Consider the following 25,148-nt stretch of genomic DNA (forward strand, 5'->3'; position numbering starts at 1 on the left):
TGTGCGACAACGTACATAAAAGGCATATTTATTTTTTAAATATGTGGATTCTCCCGTTATCATACTATGCTGTTGAACATGTGGGCTATTATCCAGCTGGCGGGGAATGTTCCCACAACATCGGCTTACGTTGCCTACAAGTTGCAATATGTTTTAAAGAAAACATTTTAATCTAATGTTCAAAGAACATTTCAAAGATGATTATCATTTCAAATATAATGTCCCCATAAGGATAAATGCTGACAAAATGTTATAACTGCAACATTCTGAGGATGTTTTCATGATGTTGAGAGGTGACAGATCATAGAATGTTCTTTTTTATAAAACATTCCTACAATGTTACATGAGAACAAAGGAAGAATTTTATAAAAGCAACATTCAGAACATGTTATTGAGGACTGAGATTTAAAACATCACCATTTTTTCAAATGAAAATGTAATGTTATGTGAGAGAATGTTACCTTAACTTTAAGAAGAACATTCTGGGAACTACAAGAAAACTTGCTGCTGAGAACACAAGTAAAACATTGCATTGCTGCATTGTATCATTCTCAGAATGTTTTTAGAACCCAAAATTGCTAGCTGAGTAGTTTGTCATGTCTCCTATGCTCGTAGGATTTCTTTAAAATGGTCAAGAATAGATTTAGCATCATAGACTGCGCCAAAAATCACTACATTTGGCGATATTCCTAAAGAGAAAAATGTACTGCCATGATATATGTGAGATGATTTTCACGATAGCAACAACTATATATATATATATATATATATATATATATATATAATTTATTTATTTATTTTAAATCAAAATACGTCTTCCACAATTGAAATTGCAAAACAGGCAGCACCCCAGCACCCTTAATGGACTACACACTACATGTGCCAGTGTGCTCGCATGAGTGTGAAAAGCTGAACAATGTAGGAAACAACATTTTCAGTTTTCAGAACATGTGGTCTATCCACTATAAGCAACCAAAAATTGTACTCTTACTTTAGATTTAAGCATTTCTGATTTAAAAAAAAAGAAGATGAAAACTAAAATTGTTTTTAAAAAGAGTAAACTTGTAAATATTGTGTTTTCATTTAAACATTTCTTTTCTTTTCCAGTGAACGATTGATTTATTTTCTGTTTTCTATTGTCCCATTTTTATGTCTTGAAATGTTTTGGTCTGTAAAGCACCTGGTAAACTGTTCTTCTTCAACTTAGTAGTTGTCATAGTAGAAGTACAAATAGAAAATGAATGGTGGAATAAGGCTTCAATCAATTCTAATTGTCCTTTTCTTCCATCGGAGTGGATGCGTTTTCCTTTCAGAGGGAGAACACAAATCCCCTATGATGTGCCTTCAATTTATTCACCACAAAGCACAAAAAGCTTCCGTGCTTTTTCGCTGCACGCTCTCATTTACACTTAATACAAACAACATCCTCCCACATTTGCTGTCAATTCAGAAGTAATTAACAGTGCTTGTTGAGTATTTGAATAGCTGTTCCACAGAGAGACTCACATCTTTTTGAAGTCACACACATTGAATTCGGGCCAGTCGATGTAGCACACCACCCGGCCGGGGAGCTGGTCCGTGTTGGAGTAGTAGTACTGAGGGAAGGCCAGAAGCAGAGCCAGCACCCAGATCACTCCCACCACCACCTTGGTCTCTGTGGACGACATGCGCTGCTGCAGAGGGTGGATGATGGCCATGTACCTGCAGGGACAAGAGAAAGATGATAAAGTGCTGAGCAACACCTGAGCACTGACCCCCGACTGCTGTAGAAGTCATGCATTCATAATTTCACATCTTATATGATGCACTTTTTATGATTGACTTTTTTATTGGTTTAGTAGCACGTCACTGCTTGGCATGCAAAGCAATAAGCTGGATGCACGCTAATGAAAAAGTATGCATAAATAAATAAAAAGAATTAATAAAAAAGAAAAAGAAGAAAAAGAAATGGTTTGACATTTTGGGAAATGTACTTACACTTATATAAAGCTATAGCCATCAGTTTATTAGCTTAGCTTAGCATAAAGACTGGAGGTAGGAAAACAGCTAGCCCGGCTCATCAAAAGGTTAACTGCACCCGTCTAAGAAATACTCTTTATTTATTTCTTTTTTTTGCTCTTGTTTTTGTATGGATTAAACAAATTAGATAGGCCTACCTTTCAACAGCTGTGTGCCGTTTCCTGTATTTATTCTATGCTTAGCTAATTTAAGAGGCTGTGGGGAGATTTTTTTTGTTTGTTTTTTTTTTTGTTTTTGAGCCAAATAATTTTCTTTTAGAGTGTACCCATGTGCCTATATGTAGGAAACACCCACCTAATAAACTACCACTACATCAGTGCGTCCATGTAATGCAGCAGCATAGTAACTATAAACAGTGACTGGCTGTGTTAGTGATCTGATCTCAGTTCAGTGTGCTGTATCTGCTGAAGAAAACATTAAAATAGAAAGATCCCCCAAAACAAGCATGCAGTGAGGCTGTCTGCAGCCTGGCAAAATGCTATCAGTGAAAATACCAAGTGTCTGCTCATGTCTGTGACTCAGAGCCCTCAGGCTCTCACTGACTGCAAATGATATGACACCAAATATTAAATATGCCGACTTATTAAAATTCATAATTAGTTATCCAATAACTTTCTGTACCAGAAAATGTGGGGACTGTGTATAAAAATGGCAACAAATCTTACACTTATCATCTGAGATTGATGTGAATGCCCGCAGCCAGCATTTTAACCATATTGTAAAGTGTCAGTACCAATGTGCAAAGCCAATGATTTTAATGTTTTGCCATTGCATTTTATTTGCAGTTTTACAAATATTGCATGATAAATGTTGTTCAGCAAACCGGATTTCATTTATTGAGTGTATTTTCTGCTTTATGTGGGTCATTTGATTACTAACTCTCCTCATGTATTACATTATAGTCAACAGTGTTACATAGATAAAGACTGTAGTCATCTGATTTTAAAAAAAAAAAGATCTGTTACAGTAACTGTAGCTGCAGAGAAACAGTTGCCAGATCACACCTGCACTGCTCAGAAATCCATAAAATTGAACCACAAGCCAAAACTACACATTGTAAATCATCTCTGACCAAAATGAATTACATTTGTGTAAATTATTGTTCACCTAAAGGCAGACTGGAGGAGAGAAGATACAGAGTTGTACATGCGGAGGATTCATTGTTCAGGGTGTGATCACAAGTTATTTTGGTCCTTGATGTAGGAAAAAGTGTAAAAAGTGCTCATTTGTGTAGGACTCATAAACAAGAAATAGAGCTCCTGGGGTGTGAATCAAACTTCACACTGAAACATAACCTGCGGGAAACAAACATTCAAAAACGCACTCGCCCATGCATCTGAAATATTTAAAAGGAAGCTTCTTTTCTTTCCTTTTTAAATTCACAGGACAAACAACACAGTAAGCTTTGATTCTTTTCCAAAAGTCATACTGGTAGAAAATCCATTATTGTTTTTTTGTGATGGGGATGGGATCATAAACGTGTACTCTTTGGAACAAAACCAACACTAAAGTTACATTACAAAGACTGTGTGCTATGAGGTAGAATTCTAGTCAAATGATTCCCCTCGGTGTTGGAGTAATCATATCACATTGTTATAATCATGCTCCTAATCAGAGAGACGACGGAGTGCATGAATAACTTAAAATGACCTTGTGCACCATTAACGCCGAGACTCATCAGGAAATGGATTTCAAACACTTTAGTTGGTGGAATCCATTTCCTCAGTAATAATGCAGTACTTCAGGGTATGAGGAGAAAACGTATTACTTTGCCTCAGTTCTTTTTTATCCACTGCATAGATGTTTGACTTAAGCGCAACTGAGATTTGTCTGTGTTGATCTACTTTTATTTCAATTTCTTAAACATTGTTTGTTGTCCTTAATAACCTGGAAGATACACTGTCAAAGTTTTAAATGCACATTTAAAATGAATTGCTGGCGACTAGTTGCAAAGTCCCTGTACCATTTACAGTGTACAAAGATGCTGTGATTATTTACAGGGACTCACAGAATGTAACTGTAAAATCTTACAATAAAATACTGTAAAATGATATAGTGAATATAGATACGAGGATGCTGTGATTAATTAAAGGGTTTTACAGGATAAATCTGTAATATGCCACAACAAATTACTGTAAAATAATACATTGATATAGGTAAGATGATACTGAGATTATTTCCAGAATTTTACAGGATGTAACTGTAATATTTCACAACAAATTACTGTACAAATGATTCAGTGATATAGATATGAGGATGCTGTGATTATTCAAAGGGTTTTACAGGATGTAACTGTAATATGTCACAATAAATTACTGTAAAAATGATACAGTGATATAAATATGAGGATGCTGGGATTATTTAAAGGGTTTTACAGGATGTAACGGTGATATTTCACAATAATGTTGGACGGTACATACGGTACTAGTTGCATTACTTCCACAGTAAGTTCCTATAGAATTTTGACAATAATTTATTGTGAAATATTACAGTTACATCCTGTAAAACCCTCGAAATAATTAATCGTTTATTTATCTAGTAATGCAGTGTCTGATTTATACTAATTTCTTAGGGATTAATTTTTTGTTGCTATACTTCATATACAAAAAACACAGAGCCTTAATATTGTTATGCCAGACTGTGTAAAGTCTGGAAACATGTACTGTGTGCTGCAGTTATTTTTTTGGCTCCCTTTTAAGCAAAGCTCTCCAGTGAAACACCATCCCAAACCAAAGAGGTCTAATTAAAGGCTTAATCCCGCTAATAACCCAAATAAATGTGCTAAATTGACATCCTCCCTCTAATTATATCAGAGACAAGAGGAGGCCTTTGAAATCAAACACTCCCAGCAGTCCGTTGAAAATGGGAGATCACAGCCTTGACTTTACTTTGGCTCAGCTTCAAACAACGCTGGCAGCCATGTGTCTTTTTTTTCTTCCCTGAGGTGAGTCACAACCGGGCCGTTGATGTCAGAATCAAACATACACCTGCAGAGGACAACGCGCTGCTGGCTCCATAGCCCAATTTATTATCCCCCCTGCTGGCATGCATGAAAGCGCTGCTCCGATTTAATGCATCCAGAGCAGACAACAGGAAAGGTTTCGGCATTGAAATCAGAACAAATTCTGTCATGACTCAAGACTAAAGTTTAAATCTGGTGTATGTGTTTAGTTTGGGAGAGCCGACCATCTCTTGAAAGTATAAGTTCAAGTTGGTCAGCAGACTCAACATGGACTGGAAAATGTGTCTGTAACTAGGTCGTAACTAAGGTTCGATGTACTTGCTAGAGTAGTAAACTGGGTTTCATTTTATATAGGATTCTACTGATGTTCCAGTATTCCACTAATTCCAGTAAAAGTCTCTAAAAAGCTTTCTATTCTGAGAGCTAATTGCCATAAAACATGAATACATTTTGATTATACATTTTTATTTTGTTTGTAATAGTTGTATGAGCCATGCTTGCACAAGGGCCTGACCGCATCACTGTCGTGCTCAAATTACATTAAAGCACACCCTCTTATGTAATATTGCTTAATTTAACGTTTGCAGGCTATTGAAATAATAACATAGTTCATAATTTAGGTGATTTTCCCCTTGAAGTGGAGGAGCAATGCCCCCCCACACTTCATACCCCTCAACTTGCAGGCCCCTTGATCAGTCCACACGTTAATGTTCACACTTGTCCCTCATTTTGATCTCAACTTCACACCTGTAATATTTTGTGATTGCATCTTGCTCGATCTGATGCTATCATGTTGACAAAATCTGTCCACAAATATACAGACTGTACTGCAGCTCCTCCAGTGTATCTCAACACGAACACTCCTTTCATTCACCAGAAAAAGTCCCACCAAATACTGCTACAGCTTAAAGGTATTTCATTTTCATTGATTTGTCGGCATCGACCTCTGCTCTCCCTCCTTTCATCTCAAATCTTGGAAAGCACACCTCTGAGACTTTGCTCTCCAAATATCTGTCTGTGGGCAATATCTGATAGCTCTCAATAAGATACCTTCTCACTGGGCAGCGTGCAGCAATGGGTAGCCAGAGCTAGATAGCATGGGTGAAATACACCTCCAATTATCCACAAATAGCACCTAAACTGCCATGGCAATGCAACAGTTCGATATAAACAACATGAGGCTGCTGCACTGTTTTCCTCAAGAAACGGAAGTGATTAAGAGGGAAGCAGCGAAAGCGACAGATGAAATTGCCTGCCTTCAAGCCTGCCAGTGATTTTTTTGTCCTTTTTCCAAATTGCATTTGAAAGTAGGTTGTGGTAATTTGATCATGAATTTGCTTCCTCTGGATTATTGGCCTCTCAGGGGGTTGTTGTTGTTGTTGTTTTGCAGAAGGTTATGTAAAAAAAAAAATTCTCATCAGAGATAGACTGGGTGAAGGTGGCAGAGTCTGCAGTGTGTGTGTGTGTGTGTGTGTGTGCATATATATGTGTTGGCTGGTGGGTAATTTGAAGTATTGTCACTGTTGTTTCCATTACTGTCCACATGCATACATATAACTCCTTCAGCCAACTCACTCTCATCAATACCCAGCAGACATCAGTGTCTTGTGCAAAACTAATATCCAGCTGCACACCACAGCATCACCCTCTCCCTGGTTGAGATTTCTTAGTCTGTGTGGTGTGTGCACAGAGAAATGCTCTTGGTGAGCAGCGTGTGTCCACTGAGGTAGAAGATGAGCTTGCTTGTTGAGGTAAGCATAATCTAGAAAATCCGATCCTCCAAAAAAACCACAAAACATCACTGAAGAGAGTTAAAAAACAATTTAAGAATAGGATTGATTTTTTTTTTCTTTTGTCTTGGCTCTGATTGCATGATTCAGATACCATTATGCAAATTAGTAGGCTAGTAATTAGCAAATGGATAATGACAGGTTAACTGCAAACATCTGCAATAATATCTGAGTCACACAATCAGAAAGTTGGTAACAAACAATGGTAACACACCAGGCCAAATCAAGAGACTCCAATGTTTCCCATTGACCATTTGCTTTATTGAATCCAAAAATCCCTTACAGCCTTAAAAGCATTCTCCGCATAGACCACCATTGTAAAAAAAAAAAAAATTCTGCTGACAACTCAAACTGCAAAAAAGGTCAATTATGACACTACTAATGTGGAAATAAACCTGTAAAATATTCACATCAAGGATGTATTAAGAAAACCTGGTTACAGCCATGGAGATGGGGGTCCTGTAGCACACGAAGCAAAAGTCATGCTATTTCAGAGTCAGCCATGTGCCGTTAAGCAGGGCACTACCAGCCTCAAAGCCGTTTTTCAAGCTCTAATCACGGTGGATTTTTGTGCTGACAGGAGATGACAAGTGTTGATTGGAGTGTTGTTTATTCACTCAGAGGTGACATGGCTCTCAGGCAGCTGTTTGGAATTATCTAAATGTGTGACACTGACTCTGATGGATGTGGATTTATAGATGCGCTGATGCAGTCTTTCACGGTGAAAATAACAGTGAGAATTACTGCTCACTTAGAGTAAGAAATCCAAATGTAAAATATGCTGTGTGTGCAGTGACCTGGCCAACAGACACAAACACATTCAGCCTTAAAACAGGAGGGACAGACAAAACTACACACCTCTGAAACACAGATTTACATCCTCATATGACATGAGAGTTGAGATCAATAAAAGTAAAACTAATATTGTATTTCCGAAAATATTTAGGAATAAATTTGGATGAGTTACTGTCTTGTCAATGTGTTATTGCTAAAATAGCATCTGTCTCTGTTGATGTAGTGCTTTGTCTTTTACATTTAGGGAACAAATGTGTATCATGCGAAATAAAATTAAAAAAAATAGAATAAAATAAAAGTCAGTCCAGGTTATAGAAGAAAAAAAAAGATACTAACAAAAATTTGATTTTGGAAGCCAAAGCCAGTGGGAGGTGAGCTATATCCACATCTTCTTCTTTGTCACATCTATGTCAGTACTGTTTGATGTCACCTAGTCCTCTTTTGGAGAAAAAAAACACATTGTTCCCACTTTTCATGCACAGAGAGCCAGAGGGAGAAGGGTGGGCACTGGGCAGTCTAACTTCCCATGATGATCTCTCTGGGGACAAAAGACGGAGGAGGGAGTAGAGGAAGTGGCAATTGAAGGAGGAAGGCGAGAGAGCTGGAGAGGTGGACGCTGTACGAAGTGGTTGATATGCTGTGCAAAACGTCATCTGCTGTCGTGGGTGTGTCTGGGAAAGGCTGGCTGTGTGCCTCAGCTACATTAGGTGAATATTAAAGGTCCAGCACTATAAAACTTCAGCTGAGCCTCAGTCTCAGTCAATCATTCTTTCATTTGTTACTGTACAAGCTGCTTGGCCATGTGACAGGCAGAATGCTGGAGCTCAAAAGTCAGAGAGGCGGAAAGTGGCCACAAAGCTGGCAGGTTGTGAATGAGTAGCACTTTTTTCTCTAAACAACTCCCACTGAAGAACCATTAAAGGACCAATTCACTTGTGAGCGCACTTTAATACTTTATCATCAGTCAGACACTGACAAGCTGGGCACAAAGCACTGTACATTACACTACCGTGTTTCCCAGAATGCATTTCAGGAGCAGGAGAATGTGTTTTTACAGCTGCATTCCAGCCTATATAAGGCACTGTAGTTGTAGATAAGCCCCTTTTTTTCACTAATAATTAAGGCTATAAGTTGTAACTAATGACTTTATTAGCCTTGTGGTTTAAAATAAAATGATTTACTTTTTTTTTTAGATTACTTAACCCTTTGAAACCAGGGGGTGACATTCTTGTGCTGCTTTCAGATGCCTTTCATAATATTAAAATGAATAAATTAACAAATATGTGTATATATATAAGCTACTGAAAAATGCATCCATGATTATCATAATTCCATATTTAAAATTATGTTACAGAATTATTAGATATTTTTTGTCTTGTTTGTCTTTTTTTTTACCTTCCTTTTTCTTTTTGTTTTTCTTTTATTTCCCTTTTAATAATTTTCAGGTAATTTACTTGTACTTTTTAAATTTATTTTTTACTAATTTCTTGCTAATTTGAGGTCATTTCGGATGTCATTGGTCATTGTCTCCTTCCCATGTTTTTGAAAGAAGCCAATTTGCTCAGGTTTCACAGGGTTAAAAATCAATAACAACAACTATCGGAGTTGCCAGGTTGTGCCTGTGGTTCATCACACTTGCTTTGTGTGTTTAGCTACTTAATCCATCAGGTAGAGCCTTCACACTTGACCTTTGACCTTACGTAAAAATGATTTCATATCAAGAAAATGTTCCCCTACAATCACAAGCTAGTGGCTAACATCGTCTGTATTTTAAGGCCAGGTAGTGTATATTGGGTTTATTGCGGATTTTTTTTAATTTTTTTTTTTTTTTACTTTTTTTACATTTCTATTAACTTAAATAGAAATGTCATGTCATACTAAGGCTACTTCTTTAAATAATACTAATAAAATGAGCAAAGAGACGCTAAAATGTTCTGTAAAGCTGAAATGAACAGCAGAATTTGGTGATAATTGTGGGATTGTGGAAGTAAACCTTTTTACAATATACTTTGCAATTTAATCAATTATTTATGGAAAATAATAATTAGTGGAAGTCATAATCCCTCAAATCTCCAGCTTTATTGATTTTTCAACATCTTTTATTACCATGGAAACAGAAAATGTGGTCAAATGCTACCACAAACACCCCTTGAGCAGAAACTTTGTCAGAAACACATTGTATTTGCGTTGGTTTTCTGTGAATCCAGCTTTTTAGCACCAGAATGGCGGACCCCACAACTACTAATGGAGAGTTAATTACTGAATGTTAATACATTTAATGGCTATTGCAGAAAAAAATGCAGACCATGTAATAATTAAATGTAATTAAAGTAAGGTCTGACAGTATTCAGTATTATATTGGAATCTGTTGGTATGAATGGAAATCTAAAGTTTGAGGCCAGACTTGTTGTCTTTTTCGATCCTTTTCCTCCTACAGTCATAATGATCAGACTTCTCCAGAGCAGACTGCCAGACTCTGCGTGGTGTTGCTTTTTGTAGCTGAGATGATGTCAGTGCGTTTCATTGGTGCTGTCTTTTTGGCTGAAAACATGCCGTTGTAAAATCAGGCAAGTGTCAGTAGTCGTATGAGGTAAAATAAGCTCTTTTATGTCCTGTCAAAACTACAGCACTTCACCAAGTTTAGCTCCACCAGAGCAGATTGAAAGGAAATAACAGGTGCCGCAAATGTTGCCGACATGTAAACAACACAGAAATATCTTCAAAGAGGAGCTATAATTTGATATTTTTATGCCTGTGGCTGGAGGCAGTGCCTGAGACAGGGCAGCACTACTGAGGAGCGGCACTCGTGATTTTTATCCACGAGTACCATCACTGCTTATTGCTTACCACCACCTGCCAAGTTTATGGGTCTTGGTACATATGAACCCCTCAATAAATGGTAACTGTGTTTTTCTGTAATCTTAAGGCTGAGAGAACAGAGCTTAGAATGTCCCTGTTAAAATAGATTTTTTTTGACATGGCAAAAGACATCAAGCTGTCTCCATTAGCTGCCAACCACTGTGGTGGCAGTGAGACTTTGCACTGTGGACACAGTGCACCTGACTGCTGGACAAGGGACCATGTTGACCATTTCAACAAAGCAAATGATTTTGAGCTATGAAAGATAACAAGCCTGGAGGCCTGATTTACAAAGAAGTTAAATATTTGGGAGTGCACAGTTGGTTCACCGTACCTTATATGCAGTATTATATTTGTATACAATTTGATTTATCTCAATAGCTACATAATTTTTCTTTTTAATAACCAAATATACATATATATACAAACTGTGTAAATGCATGTCATATGTTACGTAGGTCTGTGCAAAGAAATACAAACAAAAGTCCATTTGAATTGTATACTGTATATTACCAAGATATGTGTATAAATATACATATAAATATATCCCAGACACATGCAATGTCATGCAACTGCTGACCTAGAGCCCACCTTTTTAGTGCAAATTCAGGCATCGGCTGGAGGCATTATTATTTGGGGTTGTTTGTCCCTCCTATTGTCATGTACATGATATCTCAGGAATGTCCTCAGGACCTCAAATTTAGCTCAAACGTCCACTGTCCATCGTCCACTCAATGATGGACTGATATGATTTTGGCAGTCAAAGGTCAAGGTCACTGTATCCTCAACCGTCTCCATACTCATGAATGCAATATCTCAGGATCTTCCTCTGGGATTTTCTTCAAATTTGGCAAAAACATTTTCTTGAACTGTAGGATGAGATGATCAAAATGTGCTGGTCAAAGGTCAAGGTCACAGTGAAAACACATTTTTGGCCATAACTCAAGGATTCATACACTAATTATGGCGAAACTTTGGAGGCATACTGTCGCAAGGTGGTAATCTTAGTTTTTTATTTACTTTATTTAGCTAGTGTTTTCAGGACTTCATTTCAGGTTCACTTTATCTGCAGTGTTATCGCAGAGTCTGGCTCCCCTTGATGCCCAATAACATCACAGTATTGCTTGTGTCTTATCCAGGATTGTTGCCATTTCACACTCCAGTTGAACTAATGAAAAACTCACAATGTCCTCCATTGGCAAAATTCTGTTAGATATTTAACTCCAGCTCCCAGTCCCCATACTGACGGCACAGAAAACTGCCATTGCATTTACAAGTTAAGGTAGGAATGGGAGAAGGACTGTTTCATTAAATTATGTTAAGCTGGTCCAAATGTTGCTGTTATTATGAAAACTTGATAACATAACTTATATGCCTGTACTGCAGATACATGACATATATAGTTTGCATGTATGTCTCACTAATCCAGTCCAATCCAGAAGAGCTTTGGTTAAATGGGCACTTGAAAATGCACACTGCCTCCCCGCAAGCTCAATCTCAATGATCAATGTCTGTAATTTCAAAATGTCTTCTCCCAGTTAACCAGGAATTGATCATAAACATGAGGGAAAGTGATCATCAGTGATTCATACAAAGAGCTAAGAGCAGCTATCTGTGGCAGCCACACTGAAGACCGAAACTAAATGGAAGGGAAATTAGCCTCGCTAAATGAGACAATAATGAATTTGGTCGTATCCTCCATACTTCACTGAGCACACTGATATATGGTAACTATTAAACTATCTATTAATCCATTCTCCACACTCTAGGACCCCTGGGAGCTGAAGCCTTTCTCCCTTGACACCCACAAAAGGCAGAGAAATATTCTGAACAGGTGACCAGTCTGTTGCAGGGCCACTTGAACATATGAACGTAGTGCAGAACAACAGCAATCAACAAGCTGTGTTAAAGGCATTACTCAAAAAAGTAATACATTACACGTCACATATCAGCTTTCCAAAAAAGTTACATTTCTCTTAATTACTCCCCTATAGAAAATAATTTGTCACTCTAATCATTACATAACTTTTACGTTAATCTGAAACATCCCCTGAGATGCAATGTCATATAATTGTCAATGAACAATATTGTAACAGTCTGCACAATGTGTTCTGATTTCTTCAGACTTTTGGGAGGACTGGTCTAAGAGTCTGTATCAGACTCATTTAAGTTGCTTTTTTTGGTCTGTCTGTCTGTCTGTCTGTCTTTGTTTTCACTTGGTTGGCTCATAGGATAATTGTGTTTTCTTGGTTTTTGGCTTTCAGTTTACTGTGTTTTTCCTCTCCTGTGTTTCTGTGATGCCTTTCCCTCTTTTACCCATACACACCTGTCCCTCATCAGTCTCATTAGTCCCTTCCTGCGCCACAGTTTCTCCCAGCCAATCAGCTCCCTGCCTGATCCTCCACCCCATCACTTTATTCCTCTCAGCTGAGCTTCCTTACCCTTTTTCTCCACCTGCACTTCATCCCCTCCTCAGTCTAATGTGTATTTAAGCCCTAGTTTTCAGTTCAGTCTTTGTCAAGTCCTTGTTTTGACCATATCATGTTCAGTTGCTGTTTGCTTGAAATAAAAAAATTATCTTTTGGGTTCCTATTGACTGCCATCTTCTGCATTTGAGTCCACCTACTTTGCATTACATGACAAATATAATATTAATGATCTGAGTGTCGCACACAGAACCTTTAAGAAGGTGAAATTAACTAGTGCTTTAACAGCAGTGAGAGATGGCTGCCAGTGATGGGTCGCAGTGGGTGTATTGACATTTCAAAAATTCTGAAATGAGCCTTGGCAGAGGTTCATTTAGGAAGACATTAATGATTCTCATTCATTCTCTCCATTGTTAAATTAATCAGACGACCATGGGCATTCATTCTCACAGTAAATTAACCACATTTTGTCACAGTCTCCATGAGCCAATCATAAGTTGCTTTCAAACTTTGAAACCATTTTTCCCTTGTTGCTGATACTTGACATTTCAGTGCTAAATCAATGAATTCTCCTCCACCCACTTCATTTCCAGTTCCCGTTACATCCAGCACCCAGGTTCTAAATTTTATTGTGCACTACATCAATGATTTTTTTTTTCACTGTCAAAATAACTCTTTCCTTCCACGGCCAGAGAAAGTACGATGCCATCAGTGTGAATTTAATGCGTCTCTGCCAGGGTTTTAATAGCGTCATTGTGCTGTACGAACACGGGTCAGTGGAAAATGACCAGATTTCTACATTTGCTGAATGGCAAATATGTCTGAATGTGAGAACTGTTGCCACTTTAATCTGCCTTTTCCCTCTCATTTCCTCCAGCTCTAGGTTGATTTTGAAAAAAGGTCAAGTTCATGGCTGTCTTGGTGAAAGAGGAATTAAAAGCCATCGTCACCTGAGATCTGGAGTTAAGACACAGATGCAGACTAAATAAGCTTCAGGAGGGATGCACACAGTGTTACAATAAGAACAGTATCAGTGTGTGTTGGAATCAAACACATGGATGCATGTTTACCCACACACAGAGAGATTAGATACACATGCAAACACAACATGTAAATAAACATTCATATAATATTCACACACAGAGGCTTAAGTGAAAACAAACCTACAGTATGTACATGCATGCAAATATACAGACAGATGCACACATAGAAACACATGAGCATGAGATAGCATACACAGACACACTCGCTCTCGCTCTCTCTCTCTCTCAAACACACACACAGGTCTTTTTATGAATCTAATTTTCATTCAGCCTCACTGTCAAGAGAAGCCGTCACCACTGATGAATACGGTTCCTTCACACATAAATGTTCATTGAGAAGAAGAGAAACCCCATATATAAAGATATAAATCTCCCAAACCCCGTATTTTTTCAGCAGCAGAGTCACTGCAGAGTAAAGTCTGTCATGGGCAGATAAAACTGAACATAGCCCACAGTATACACCATTATTAGCTGCTTTTGGCAAAGGCTTTATGACTCGGACTTGATCCAGAGGGCAATGAACCATTAACCACTCACTGAGCTACACAAAGCCTCTCAAGCCTGCATGCCAGAAAAAAATGTACATTTCTGCAGACCACAAATACATTACATTTAATACATGTCACATCATTTCTAAGGTTGTGAAGTATATAAACTGATTTAGGACGTAGATGACTTACTGGTGGCTTTTTAGCCCCCAAACATGAGTGTTTTTTTGGCAATTTGTTGCTCTTCTTGTGCCAAAAAAGTGTTCGTTTTCTTATTACTCAGACATCACTGTGTTTCAAGATGGGATTGTGCCCTCAAACCCAACTTGTTCTTATTCCCAAGTTGTCAAATACTACTGGTTGGTCAGTGATTTTAAAGTCAGGCACTCATGCCCATAGCCACATTTTGTGGCAGTATTATACACCACCAGACAGCATCAGTTTATAACATGGCCAGACGGCACCTTATGCAGCAGTATGATGTGTCACTTGACAGGGACAGTTTGAAATGCTGTTGACAATGGGGTAATAGGAGATGGATACCTGTATATAGCAAGTGGAAGGGGAGATGGAGTGGTCCAACAAACCCTGGGCATTAATCCGTTAACTCACTGTTCACTTCCTGTATGAATGTTGTCCAAAAAGTTGTTGAATCCGCAACACATCCGAGGCTCAAATCCTCAGTTGGAAAGTCAGAATTTCTTTAAATCCAGCAGTCATTTTTCTCTGAGCAGTGAACTCTTGGTCCCCAGATTTTGCTGCAGAGTGAGTGTTCTTGACTTTCACTTTACTCTCTGATATACAGGGAGTGCAGAATTATTAGGCAAGTTGTATTTTTGAGGATTAATTTTATTATTGAACAACAACCATGTTCTTAATGAACCCAAAAGACTCATTAATATCAAAGCTGAATATTTTTGGAAGTTGGAGTGGGGCTTTTTTAGTTTTAGCTATTTTAGGAGGATATCTGTGTGTGCAGGTGATTATTACTGTGCATAATTATTAGGCAACTTAACAAAAAACAAATATATACCCATTTCAATTATTTATTTTCACCAGGGAAACCAATATAACAGCTCAACATTCACAAATATACATTTCTGACATTCAAAAACAAATCAGTGACCAATATAGCCACCTTTCTTTGCAAGGACACTCAAAAGCCTGCCATCCATGGATTCTGTCAGTGTTTTGATCTGTTCACGATCAACATTGCGTGCAGCAGCAACCACAGCCTCCCAGACACTGTTCAGAGAGGTGTACTGTTTTCCCTCCTTGTAAATCTCACATTTGATGAGGGACCACAGGTTCTCTATGGGGTTCAGATCAGGTGAACAAGGAGGCCATGTCATTAGTTTTTCTTCTTTTAGACCCTTTCTTGCCAGCCACGCTGTGGAGTACTTGGATGTGTGTGATGGAGCATTGTCCTGCATGAAAATCATGGATGCGGACTTCTTCCTGTACCACTGCTTGAAGAAGGTGTCTTCCAGAAACTGGCAGTAGGACTGGGAGTTGAGCTTGACTCCATCCTCAACCCGAAAAGGCCCCACAAGCTCATCTTTGATGATACCAGCCCATACCAGTACCCCACCTCCACCTTGCTGGCGTCTGAGTCGGACTGGAGCTCTCTGCCCTTTACCGATCCAGCCACGGGCCCATCCATCTGGCCCATCAAGACTCACTCTCATTTCATCAGTCCATAAAACCTTAGAAAAATCAGTCTTGAGATATTTCTTGGCCCAGTCTTGACGTTTCAGCTTGTGTGTCTTGTTCAGTGGTGGTCATTTTTCAGCCTTTCTTACCTTGGCCATGTCTCTGAGTATTGCACACCTTGTGCTTTTGGGCACTCCAGTGATGTTGCAGCTCTGAAATATGGCAAAACTGGTGGCAAGTGGCATCTTGGCAGCTGCACGCTTGACTTTTCTCAGTTCATGGGCAGTTATTTTGCGCCTTGGTTTTTCCACACGCTACTTGCGATCCTGTTGACTATTTTGAATGAAACGCTTGATTGTTCGATGATCACGCTTCAGAAGCTTGGCAATTTTAAGAGTGCTGCATCCCTCTGCAAGATATCTCACTATTTTTGACTTTTCGGAGCCTGTCAAGTCCCTCTTCTGACCCATTTTGCCAAAGGAAAGGAAGTTGCCTAATAATTATGCACACCTGATATAGGGTGTTGATGTCATTAGACCACACCCCTTCTCATTACAGAGATGCACATCACCTGATATGCTTAATTGGTAGTGGGCTTTCGAGCCTATACAGCTTGGAGTAAGACAACATGCATAAAGAGGATGATGTGGTCAAAATACTCATTTGCCTAATAATTCTGCACTCACTGTAATGCTGCAGACACACAGGCAGTGGCACAGACTTTCTGCTTAGAAGTAGTGAATTCACAGCTCACAGCAATTTAATAGGACAGTCTCTGGCTTTTGTTTGGAATCTGGTGTCAGAAAAAATGTTGTTGCACATTTGTGACCTGTTGTTAGCACCGTATGGTTGTTTACTATATTATTTATAGCTGCTGTCACATTGAAGTCCATTTAAACTTTAAAACGTTGTATGATAAAACAAAACAAATTGTCGAATAGTCATATTGAACAGCCAAATCTGATTCGATTTGCAGAATTCTAAATCGGGTACAGCCTGAATGCTTTTCTTGTGTAAACCTCAGCACGTGTTTTTGTTTCACATGGAAATAAACATAAATACCCATGTTTTACAGAGGTAAGTTTATTTTGAAAAAGACTACGCATCTAACATGTAAAAACTGTACATTTTCTGTGAGAATGTGTATTTTGAAAAGACACAATACATTTAACACATAAATTGACATGCCATCCCCGGAGTGTGAACAACAGATGCAGGAGGATACCTAGCGCATCATATGTGAACGGTACTGACCAAGTGGCAATATTGAAGAGTTGGGATGAAAATGTGTTGCAGCCAAACCAGGTAAGCCAAAACATTATCTTTACCGAATCAAGGGGTTTTTGTGCATAAACATAATCACCTGTCAAGTACAGCATTGTCCATAGCAACATACAAAGGTGAAATGTGTATGTGGTTTGCAGAAAGGTACACTGCCAAGATTCCTTCAGTTGCTACAACAATAAGGAGTCCTTTGATGGAGAGGACTCCTCTGGCAATCACTATACATTGCTTTGACACAAAATGCATTCCACTGCATGCGCATTATTAGGTAGCTGATACATTGTAACTTTGTTTCTGTTTTTTTGCATTTCAACAACGCTGCAGTTAACATGAGTTAGGTTTAGGGACAGAAACCACTTGGTTATGGTTGGAAAAAGTTTATGTTTTGACCTAAAATACCTTGTTTTGGGGCAAAATCCTCAATGGAAAAACTGCGATGTCTCTGTTAATTTTGATGGAACCATTTCCACTGGAAAAAGCAACAAGTTGCTAAAAGCACCCATATTAAAAGTTGCTGGAAATGCAACAATGACTCGCTAAAACACAACTGGTTATGTTATTTGTTGGTCTTAAACAGTGGTCCGCAGCTTGGTGAGCATGTTATGTGCATGGCATGTGGTCCACCATCCCCTACACCAACAGATGACAAAGTCAGCTCATAAACAACATCACTTTAGAAAAGTTGTCTTGATATGTATGAAATGCACAAATTTAACATATCCGTGGTTTGCAGAAATGTACAATACCACCATTTCCTTCTAAATACTGTGACTGAGTCACATTTCCTTCCACCTTACTCTACATTCCACAACCACAGAGAGGAATTCCTTTCCTCATTAAGGTGGAGAGCTCGTACATGTCTCTCTTGGACACAATAAATGTTGGGGGTCTGGACATATATCTGCAGGAGATTGCCAGGAACAGATCAGAAATGCAATAAGATTCTTTCCCGCATGTGTTGTAAGACAGAACATAAGGTGTAATGGAGATGAGAACTTGTAGCCAAAGGCAGAAGACAGAACTGAGTAGCACTTTTGTATTTTTCTATCTGGAGCTATCCTATTCATGTAAGTAGATTGAATATGTATAGCTTTGTATGGCATTACTGGAATAACATTATGGCTTTTTTTATATCCTTTTGTCCAGTCTGTAGTCACATTTTCAAAACTCTGACCACAGTTAGCACATCAGTCTGATGTGAACCCTACTTTTAACACAATTCATGCTATTTTTACAGAATACGCAATCAGTTAAAACGTCTCTAAAGGGCTTACTTACATTACATACAAGCTGGATCTTTCTTGTCTTATTTACAAATGCTTGCACACAGCAGAATTGAAGTCCTTATGTTCAAAACCTTGAATCAAGAAGAAAGCCTCAACTTCTGCAACAACAGCAGCCTAAAAACTCAACTGAAACAACTGAAAAGCATTTTTGAATGAACAGTTGATTGAAACATCAAAAAAAGATGATTTATGTAAGTTGTGTAAAACAGACCAACCACGATTAAAGACATAGGCAGGTGTTGCAATTCTTTCAATTACTTGGACATAAAAAGTACACTTTTTGAGTCATTATGAATAATGTTGATACAGAACAACACATAGGAGATTGTTAAGTGTGCATTTTTATGTTTTTTTTTGTTTTTTTTGCCTTCTGTGCCTTTTTAACTGCATTTAATTTTTACCTATTCGGAACCAGAAAGTCACATATGTTGGATTTTTTTCAGTCAGCAATTTTATGCTGTTAATAAAGCTTTTACTGCAGCAATTCCATCACTATTTCTGTACATTCCACAAAGTAAAAATGACTAACGGACTTTTAGATAGTATTTTGGCCAAAGATGCATGCATTCAACACACGCAATCACAACCATAAAAATGTAGATTGGTTTACAGTAAAAGGAAACTGCTGAATAGAACAATTGACTTCATATTTTCTGTATACGGGTAAAACGTTTTTGCAATGCCATCAACTGTTTAAGTATTTTGAAAGTAGTCATGCTATGCTTAACTATTAAGTTCCCCAAAATGAACAATTTAGGAAATTGTGTAATAATAATGTACAGTAGGTGTGTTGCTGTGCTGAGTACAGATAAAGAAGCTTAAAAGGTACAGGTAATCACAAAAAAAAAAAATGTTTTATTAGTTTTATTTTGGCATCACTCTGCAAAGATGACCACAATGAAGCCTTTTGAAGCATATTGCAGGATTTCTGATTAATGTCTGTGAGATTTACTGCAAGGGAGGGAACACAATCCATGCAATAAAGAAGAGTGCTTCCTTAAGTTGTAATGGACTCCTGGTTTATCCTAAATGAATGAAATAAAAGATACTCTAAAACACTATAGTGGTGCGTGTTTTAGTCCCTGTTCATAGTGGTTTTAGGTCATTGTGCAATGAATGATTAAGTGTTTCTGCTGTGAGATGGATGCTGTCAGTGATCTGGTACGGTTGATCCTGAGATCTGGGTGAAGTGAGAAAGAGAACTTGATATAGAGACAGGCGTGTCACCGAAAATAAAATTAAATATAATAAAATAAAAGAAATTGCAAGTATTTGGGTGCAATATACATTTTAATATCTTTTTTTGTACAATATTTTGTCCAAAGGACACTCAATCTCAATAATCTTTGACCAGAGAAGCAAAGCAACTGACAACTGGAGCGCATTATGGATATGGTTAATAGACAAAAATCCACTTAGATATGAGTAGTGTTTTACTACAGTATTGAAATATGAGTGATCATATCACTTTGCAACCACTCTTAAGTTTCAGCACAATGTCCATGCATTTTGCCATCAGTGATTCAGGACGGAATAGAGAATAATTTTGATCAATGATGACGTAATAATGGTTTAACTGTGCGCTTTACAGAAACACATTTCTTCTTACCTGTCCAGAGCGATGGCAGTCATTGAGTAGATGCTGGCGAACACAGCCGCGATCGGAAAGAAGTTGTGGAATCGGCAGTACACCAGTCCGAAGTACCACTCGTTATGGACGGCGTAGGTAAAGTTGATGACCGTGTTGAAGGCGGACATGGAGGCTTCTGCGAACGCCAGGTTGAGCAAGAAATAATTGGTGACGGTCCTCATGCGTTTGTGCGCCATGATAATCCAGATCACTGTCACATTGCCTACCACGGACACGATAACTATACAACTGTACGCAATGGCCCAGAGAACAATTCTCCAGACTGGCTGCACAAACTGGTTCCAGTACACGGTCCCGTTGTTGGTGACGTTGGAGCCGCTGGTCCAATTTGACGCATCTGTAATATTAAATAAAGGATCCATTTTGCTGTATAAAATTATTAGTAAAACTAAAACCACTGAATATAAACCTAATTCACTACAGAACAAAGTTAAACATCCCGGTGCCAAATACAAACTAAACAAAAAAGCTACGGAAAACCGTCGCGCGCTCTGTTGGAATGCTCTCTTACAGACTCCAATGACTTGGAAATAATAAACTCAGGACCTCAGTATAAGTGAGATACTTGCACTTTACCACAATCTATCACCATCTGTTGCTTCCAACACTTGTCGCTGTGCGTAAAACACAAAACGCGCCTTTTACGCGCATCGCAGCACCAGAAGAAGTCCGTGTTCCTCTCACTACTCTCACATATCTGAGCTCTGCGCTCCTTCAGCCGCTCTGAGCACTCCCCTGCCCCTCTGCTCGAGCTGAGCGCCTGCACACCAGCTTATGTAGCGAGCCGAAGCGCACCCGGCCAATAGGCAGGCTCCGTAATTGTGACTGTGGATGAGCCCAGGTAAGTTATTTATTCTATTCGACTCAGACCGCACGGGAAAGCCAACAGGATTATCATGCCTAAATACCTCTTATCTGATTAAATTTGCTCATCATTCCTCTGTAGGGAATAACAAGCACGCAAGCAGGAGAATGGAAGAACGAATAGGCACATGAGTAATAATACAAATACTACTATTAATGCTACTCATCCTATCGATAATATTTACAAATTGTTATAATAATAGTGGTGGTAAAAGCAGTGGCATCATCGATGACATCAGGGGCATTTCTAGGATTTTTTCTTTCTAAAGAAAACAAATAAATTAAAAAAAAAAAGATATTTTTTTGTTTAATTTAAAAATGTTTAGCTTTTTTTCTTTAGCTTTTTCGGGTGGGTTGTTTTTCAAGGTTTTTTTTGGTGATTCTTTTTCTTTAAAACTTGCTGGTATTTTTTCTTTTTGAGTGTTGCCGAAAAAAAAATGTTTACCATTTTTTGTCTCTTTTTGGGGAGATTTTTGCCTTCCATACTTGAAGGCCTCCCAAAACAACTCATTTATTATTGTCAGAAACTGTAAGAACAAAAATTATTGCTGTATTTTCTAATTTCCAATGGTCCTTGAGCACATTGTGTGGGATAAACCTTCTCAAAGTCACCCAGGGATGCTCAATAAAATTTTTTTTTTAGCTTTGGGGATGGTGAAAAACAAACAAACAAAAAAAAATAACAGCCACTCCCCTCCTCTGACTGAAAAAGAACAGTCCCATAGGCCCAGTGACACCACTGGATCAAATTCATCTTGAATAGATTTATTTGCCTAATACAATTTAAGAGATCCATATTTGCTCCTGAATGTGGTGAACCTTGTGGGCTGAGTTGCCACACTGTTTAAATGTCTGTCTGCCCACTCACTCACTGCCCCCTCTTGTGGACTCACAGTCTGGACTGCAGAGCTTATTTGGACATGATCTGCTTCATGGGATGTGACATACTGATGACAAATACTGTGACATGCTTCAGGAGGCTTCTTTGCACATTTCACAGTAAATTCCTGTGTTGTTTTAAAACACTCTGGTGCCCAGTAATGTAATAATATCACTACTAATGACTTGACTCATGAGAAAAAAAAAAACACAATATAAATACACGCTTAAAAATGTCATATAGATGTATGTACCTTTACAATATTTAAGACAGATGGAGTCTACACATTGCCATCCTCTGCATACTAAGCAGGACTGCGCCACTTCAACAGAAATTCTTCATATAAAGGGGCGGTCCAGGGTATTTACCGTTTATTATACCGAGCTTTATTTATTTGATCAGAGCTTTTTTTTCCTGGATCCATTCTTTATGTCTGCATTTGCAGGAGTCTACCCAGAGGAGCAATGTGAGAGGATGAATGAGCTCATTAAGAGAGCCACTTCCAGGCTTGCTACTGGATTCTGTAGGACAGAAGGAGTGAAAAGCTGAATGAACCTTTACTCACAGCCCATCTCTGTGTGACTGTGGAGTAGAGGAGCTTTTATAATCATAAGTTTTGTGCTGTGAACCCTAACTGAAATATTTGTATCTACTGATAGATTGTAATGAAATTTTGTACAGAGTTTGGGGTCCAAGAAAATGAATCCTTCACCGTTTGGGTGGCAAGCTCAGTCTGTGGAAACTTGAAGATGGACAGTTCAAGTTCTGTACCAAGTATGGAGTGGCACGGTCAGTGGCACTAGGCAGAGTACACACAGAGCGAAAGTACACATAGGGGGGACTCATGGGTGAATGGATGGGTCAAACCCATCAAATAGGAAACAAAAGTCAATGTTATTTTAACTACATAAAGTAATATGTCAGGTGATATATGTGAAGTATATTGAGTCACATACTTTATGCTATGCTATGTTATGTCAATAACAAATGTGCTTACCGGACCCAAACCATGAACTTCTTTAAGACTTATGTTGAAAGTTTAATTTGAAAAGAAACTGTATGCTGGGTGGAAACTGTTAATTTTCTGTAAACATGGAAGTTTGGAAGCGACATGAATGTAACAAGTGGAAACTGACACGCTGTCCATGACACACCCAAAACTGATGCTAAAGGGGAACCTGGAGCATCACAGTTTGACACATAGGGCCACTGGTTAAGAAATTACATCTGAAGTGTTGGGAATGAGAATGTGTTGGGGTTTCAGAGACGTTTGCAGGATTTGTTTTTCTTTCTCAGACGGACACTGAGAAGAAGATACATGTGAGGCACATTTTCCGCAAAGAACAAAAACTAAGGAAAGACACTGGCGTGCGTTGTAGTCTGATGCATGTTCCAGATAAACAAAATTGCAAAAGACATTTGAAGCAGTCATAATATATTTCTGTTTATCCCCACGACGCTGCAGGGCCAAACCTGACTTGTGCCCGAACATCATTCAGTTCAGGTCAGGTATCCACACTCCAATGCAGGAGGGTTGCTGTGATGTGGCTGAGGAGGTAGAGCGAGTTGTCCACTAATCAGAAGCTTGTCGGTTCAATCCCCAGTTCCTCCAGTCTTTATGGCGAAATATCCTTCAGCAAGATACGGAAGCCCAAATTGCTCCTGATGGCTGTTGCATCAGTGTATGAGTGCGTTTAAACTGAGTGCAGGTGGAACTTTGTATGTAGCCTCAGCCCCTGTAAGTGTGTGTGAATGGGTGAATGTGATGCGTGGTGTTAAAGTGCTTAAGTGGTCGGAAGACTAGAAAATTTCTATGTAAGTGCAGATCAAATTAATGTAAATTGGCATTCACCCCAAATTTCTGTATGACATGAAGATTGCTTTAGAAAAAAAAAAAACATTCTCTGAACATCCTACTAGATAATATTTGTAAAAGTAAGATGAAAATAAGGATAAACATGGGACACACAGAGTGCATAACATAAGGTGGAAAGAACATGGTACTATGTTACATATAGACACAACAACTAAGAGGAACCATACAACAGGAGAAATAGACTGTAAATTCACTTGTAAAAACAGTGCAGCCACACAATAATCCCACACACTGTTTTATCCTGTTGGAAAGACATTGGAAAAATAACCTTTTTTCAGAGTTTTTTTTTCTTTTGTGTGTGTTCTGAGGCCACAGTACACTACATCAAACTCACAGGGCGCAAAAACTCATGCAATTCACATCTTTGACACTCCACTCTTCTCTGCCTTCCTCTTCACAGCTCTCACATTCATTGCACTGCAGGCTATTGCTTTCATGCAGCCTTGTTCCGTGTCAATGCCAGAACCTCGTGTGCCTCTTGTAGGGTCCTTCTGTGGGATGCCATCTTGACTAAGGTTCAGTGGAAACAGGAGAAGGCAATTTAATGTACTAATGTAATGTAACGTTTCTCCATCTATCAAACTCTTTGGTCCATGGAGAATATATATGGACAACCCTCAGCCGTTGCTATGGCATTTATCATAAATTTTCTCCTCTTTTATGCTGGTGTTATAAAGATTCAATTATCCAAATGCTTTTGGTCTGTGACAGCTCTAACAGCTGTATGTCCGTGAACGTTTCTGGGAAATCATGGCCCCCAGTGTGAACAGTTTAACCCTTAATTCAGGTAAAAAAAATGTTTTCAAGAATTTCAGTTTACTTAACCCTTTTGTTATGTTGCGTGTCACAGTTTTAAAAATAGGAAACAGATAGAACAGGAAAGATATTTTACATAATTTTGGGAGCATGAACCCCACCCCCAACACACACACACACACACACACACACACACAAAATGTATTCTTCTTGTTCAGGTTTCCTGTTGTAAAAATTGTAAACACTGTTAAAAAATTAAATGTAGTTTTTAGAAGTAATTTATTTAAATGGTCAATTTGACACCTAAGAGAAGAGATGCACTGTTTGACTTAATCAGCATGCCCCCGTTACAAAAGCTATATCAAAAATGTTTAAAAAATAATAATAATGTTTTGAAAAAATATAGTGAATGTCTTTTTTTTGTTATTACTAGTGTACAGAAAAAAACTGTTTTAAAAATTATTCTTTGATGAAAAACAAAAAATTTCACCAGTAAACCATGATCTGTAGGTGGTG

At 38.4% G+C, this 25,148-nt stretch overlaps 1 protein-coding gene across 1 annotated transcript in view; it reads right to left on the reverse strand.

The window, feature by feature from the left end:
• tacr1a (tachykinin receptor 1a) overlaps window positions 1-21,022 on the reverse strand; it is a 59,224-nt gene extending 38,202 nt beyond the window's left edge. The window contains exons 1-2 of the mRNA XM_042487477.2: window positions 20,215-21,022; window positions 1,507-1,701 (exon numbers count right to left, since the gene is read on the reverse strand). Of these exons, the coding sequence (XP_042343411.1) occupies window positions 1,507-1,701; window positions 20,215-20,618 (599 nt within the window). The 5' untranslated portion in view covers window positions 20,619-21,022. The remainder of the gene's footprint in view (window positions 1-1,506; window positions 1,702-20,214) is intronic.
• Window positions 21,023-25,148: the final 4,126 nt, after the last annotated feature.

This window comes from Plectropomus leopardus, chromosome 4 (assembly GCF_026936395.1).
Source record: "Plectropomus leopardus strain MGB_pleo_1.0 chromosome 4, ASM2693639v1, whole genome shotgun sequence".
NCBI lineage: Eukaryota > Metazoa > Chordata > Actinopteri > Perciformes > Serranidae > Plectropomus > Plectropomus leopardus.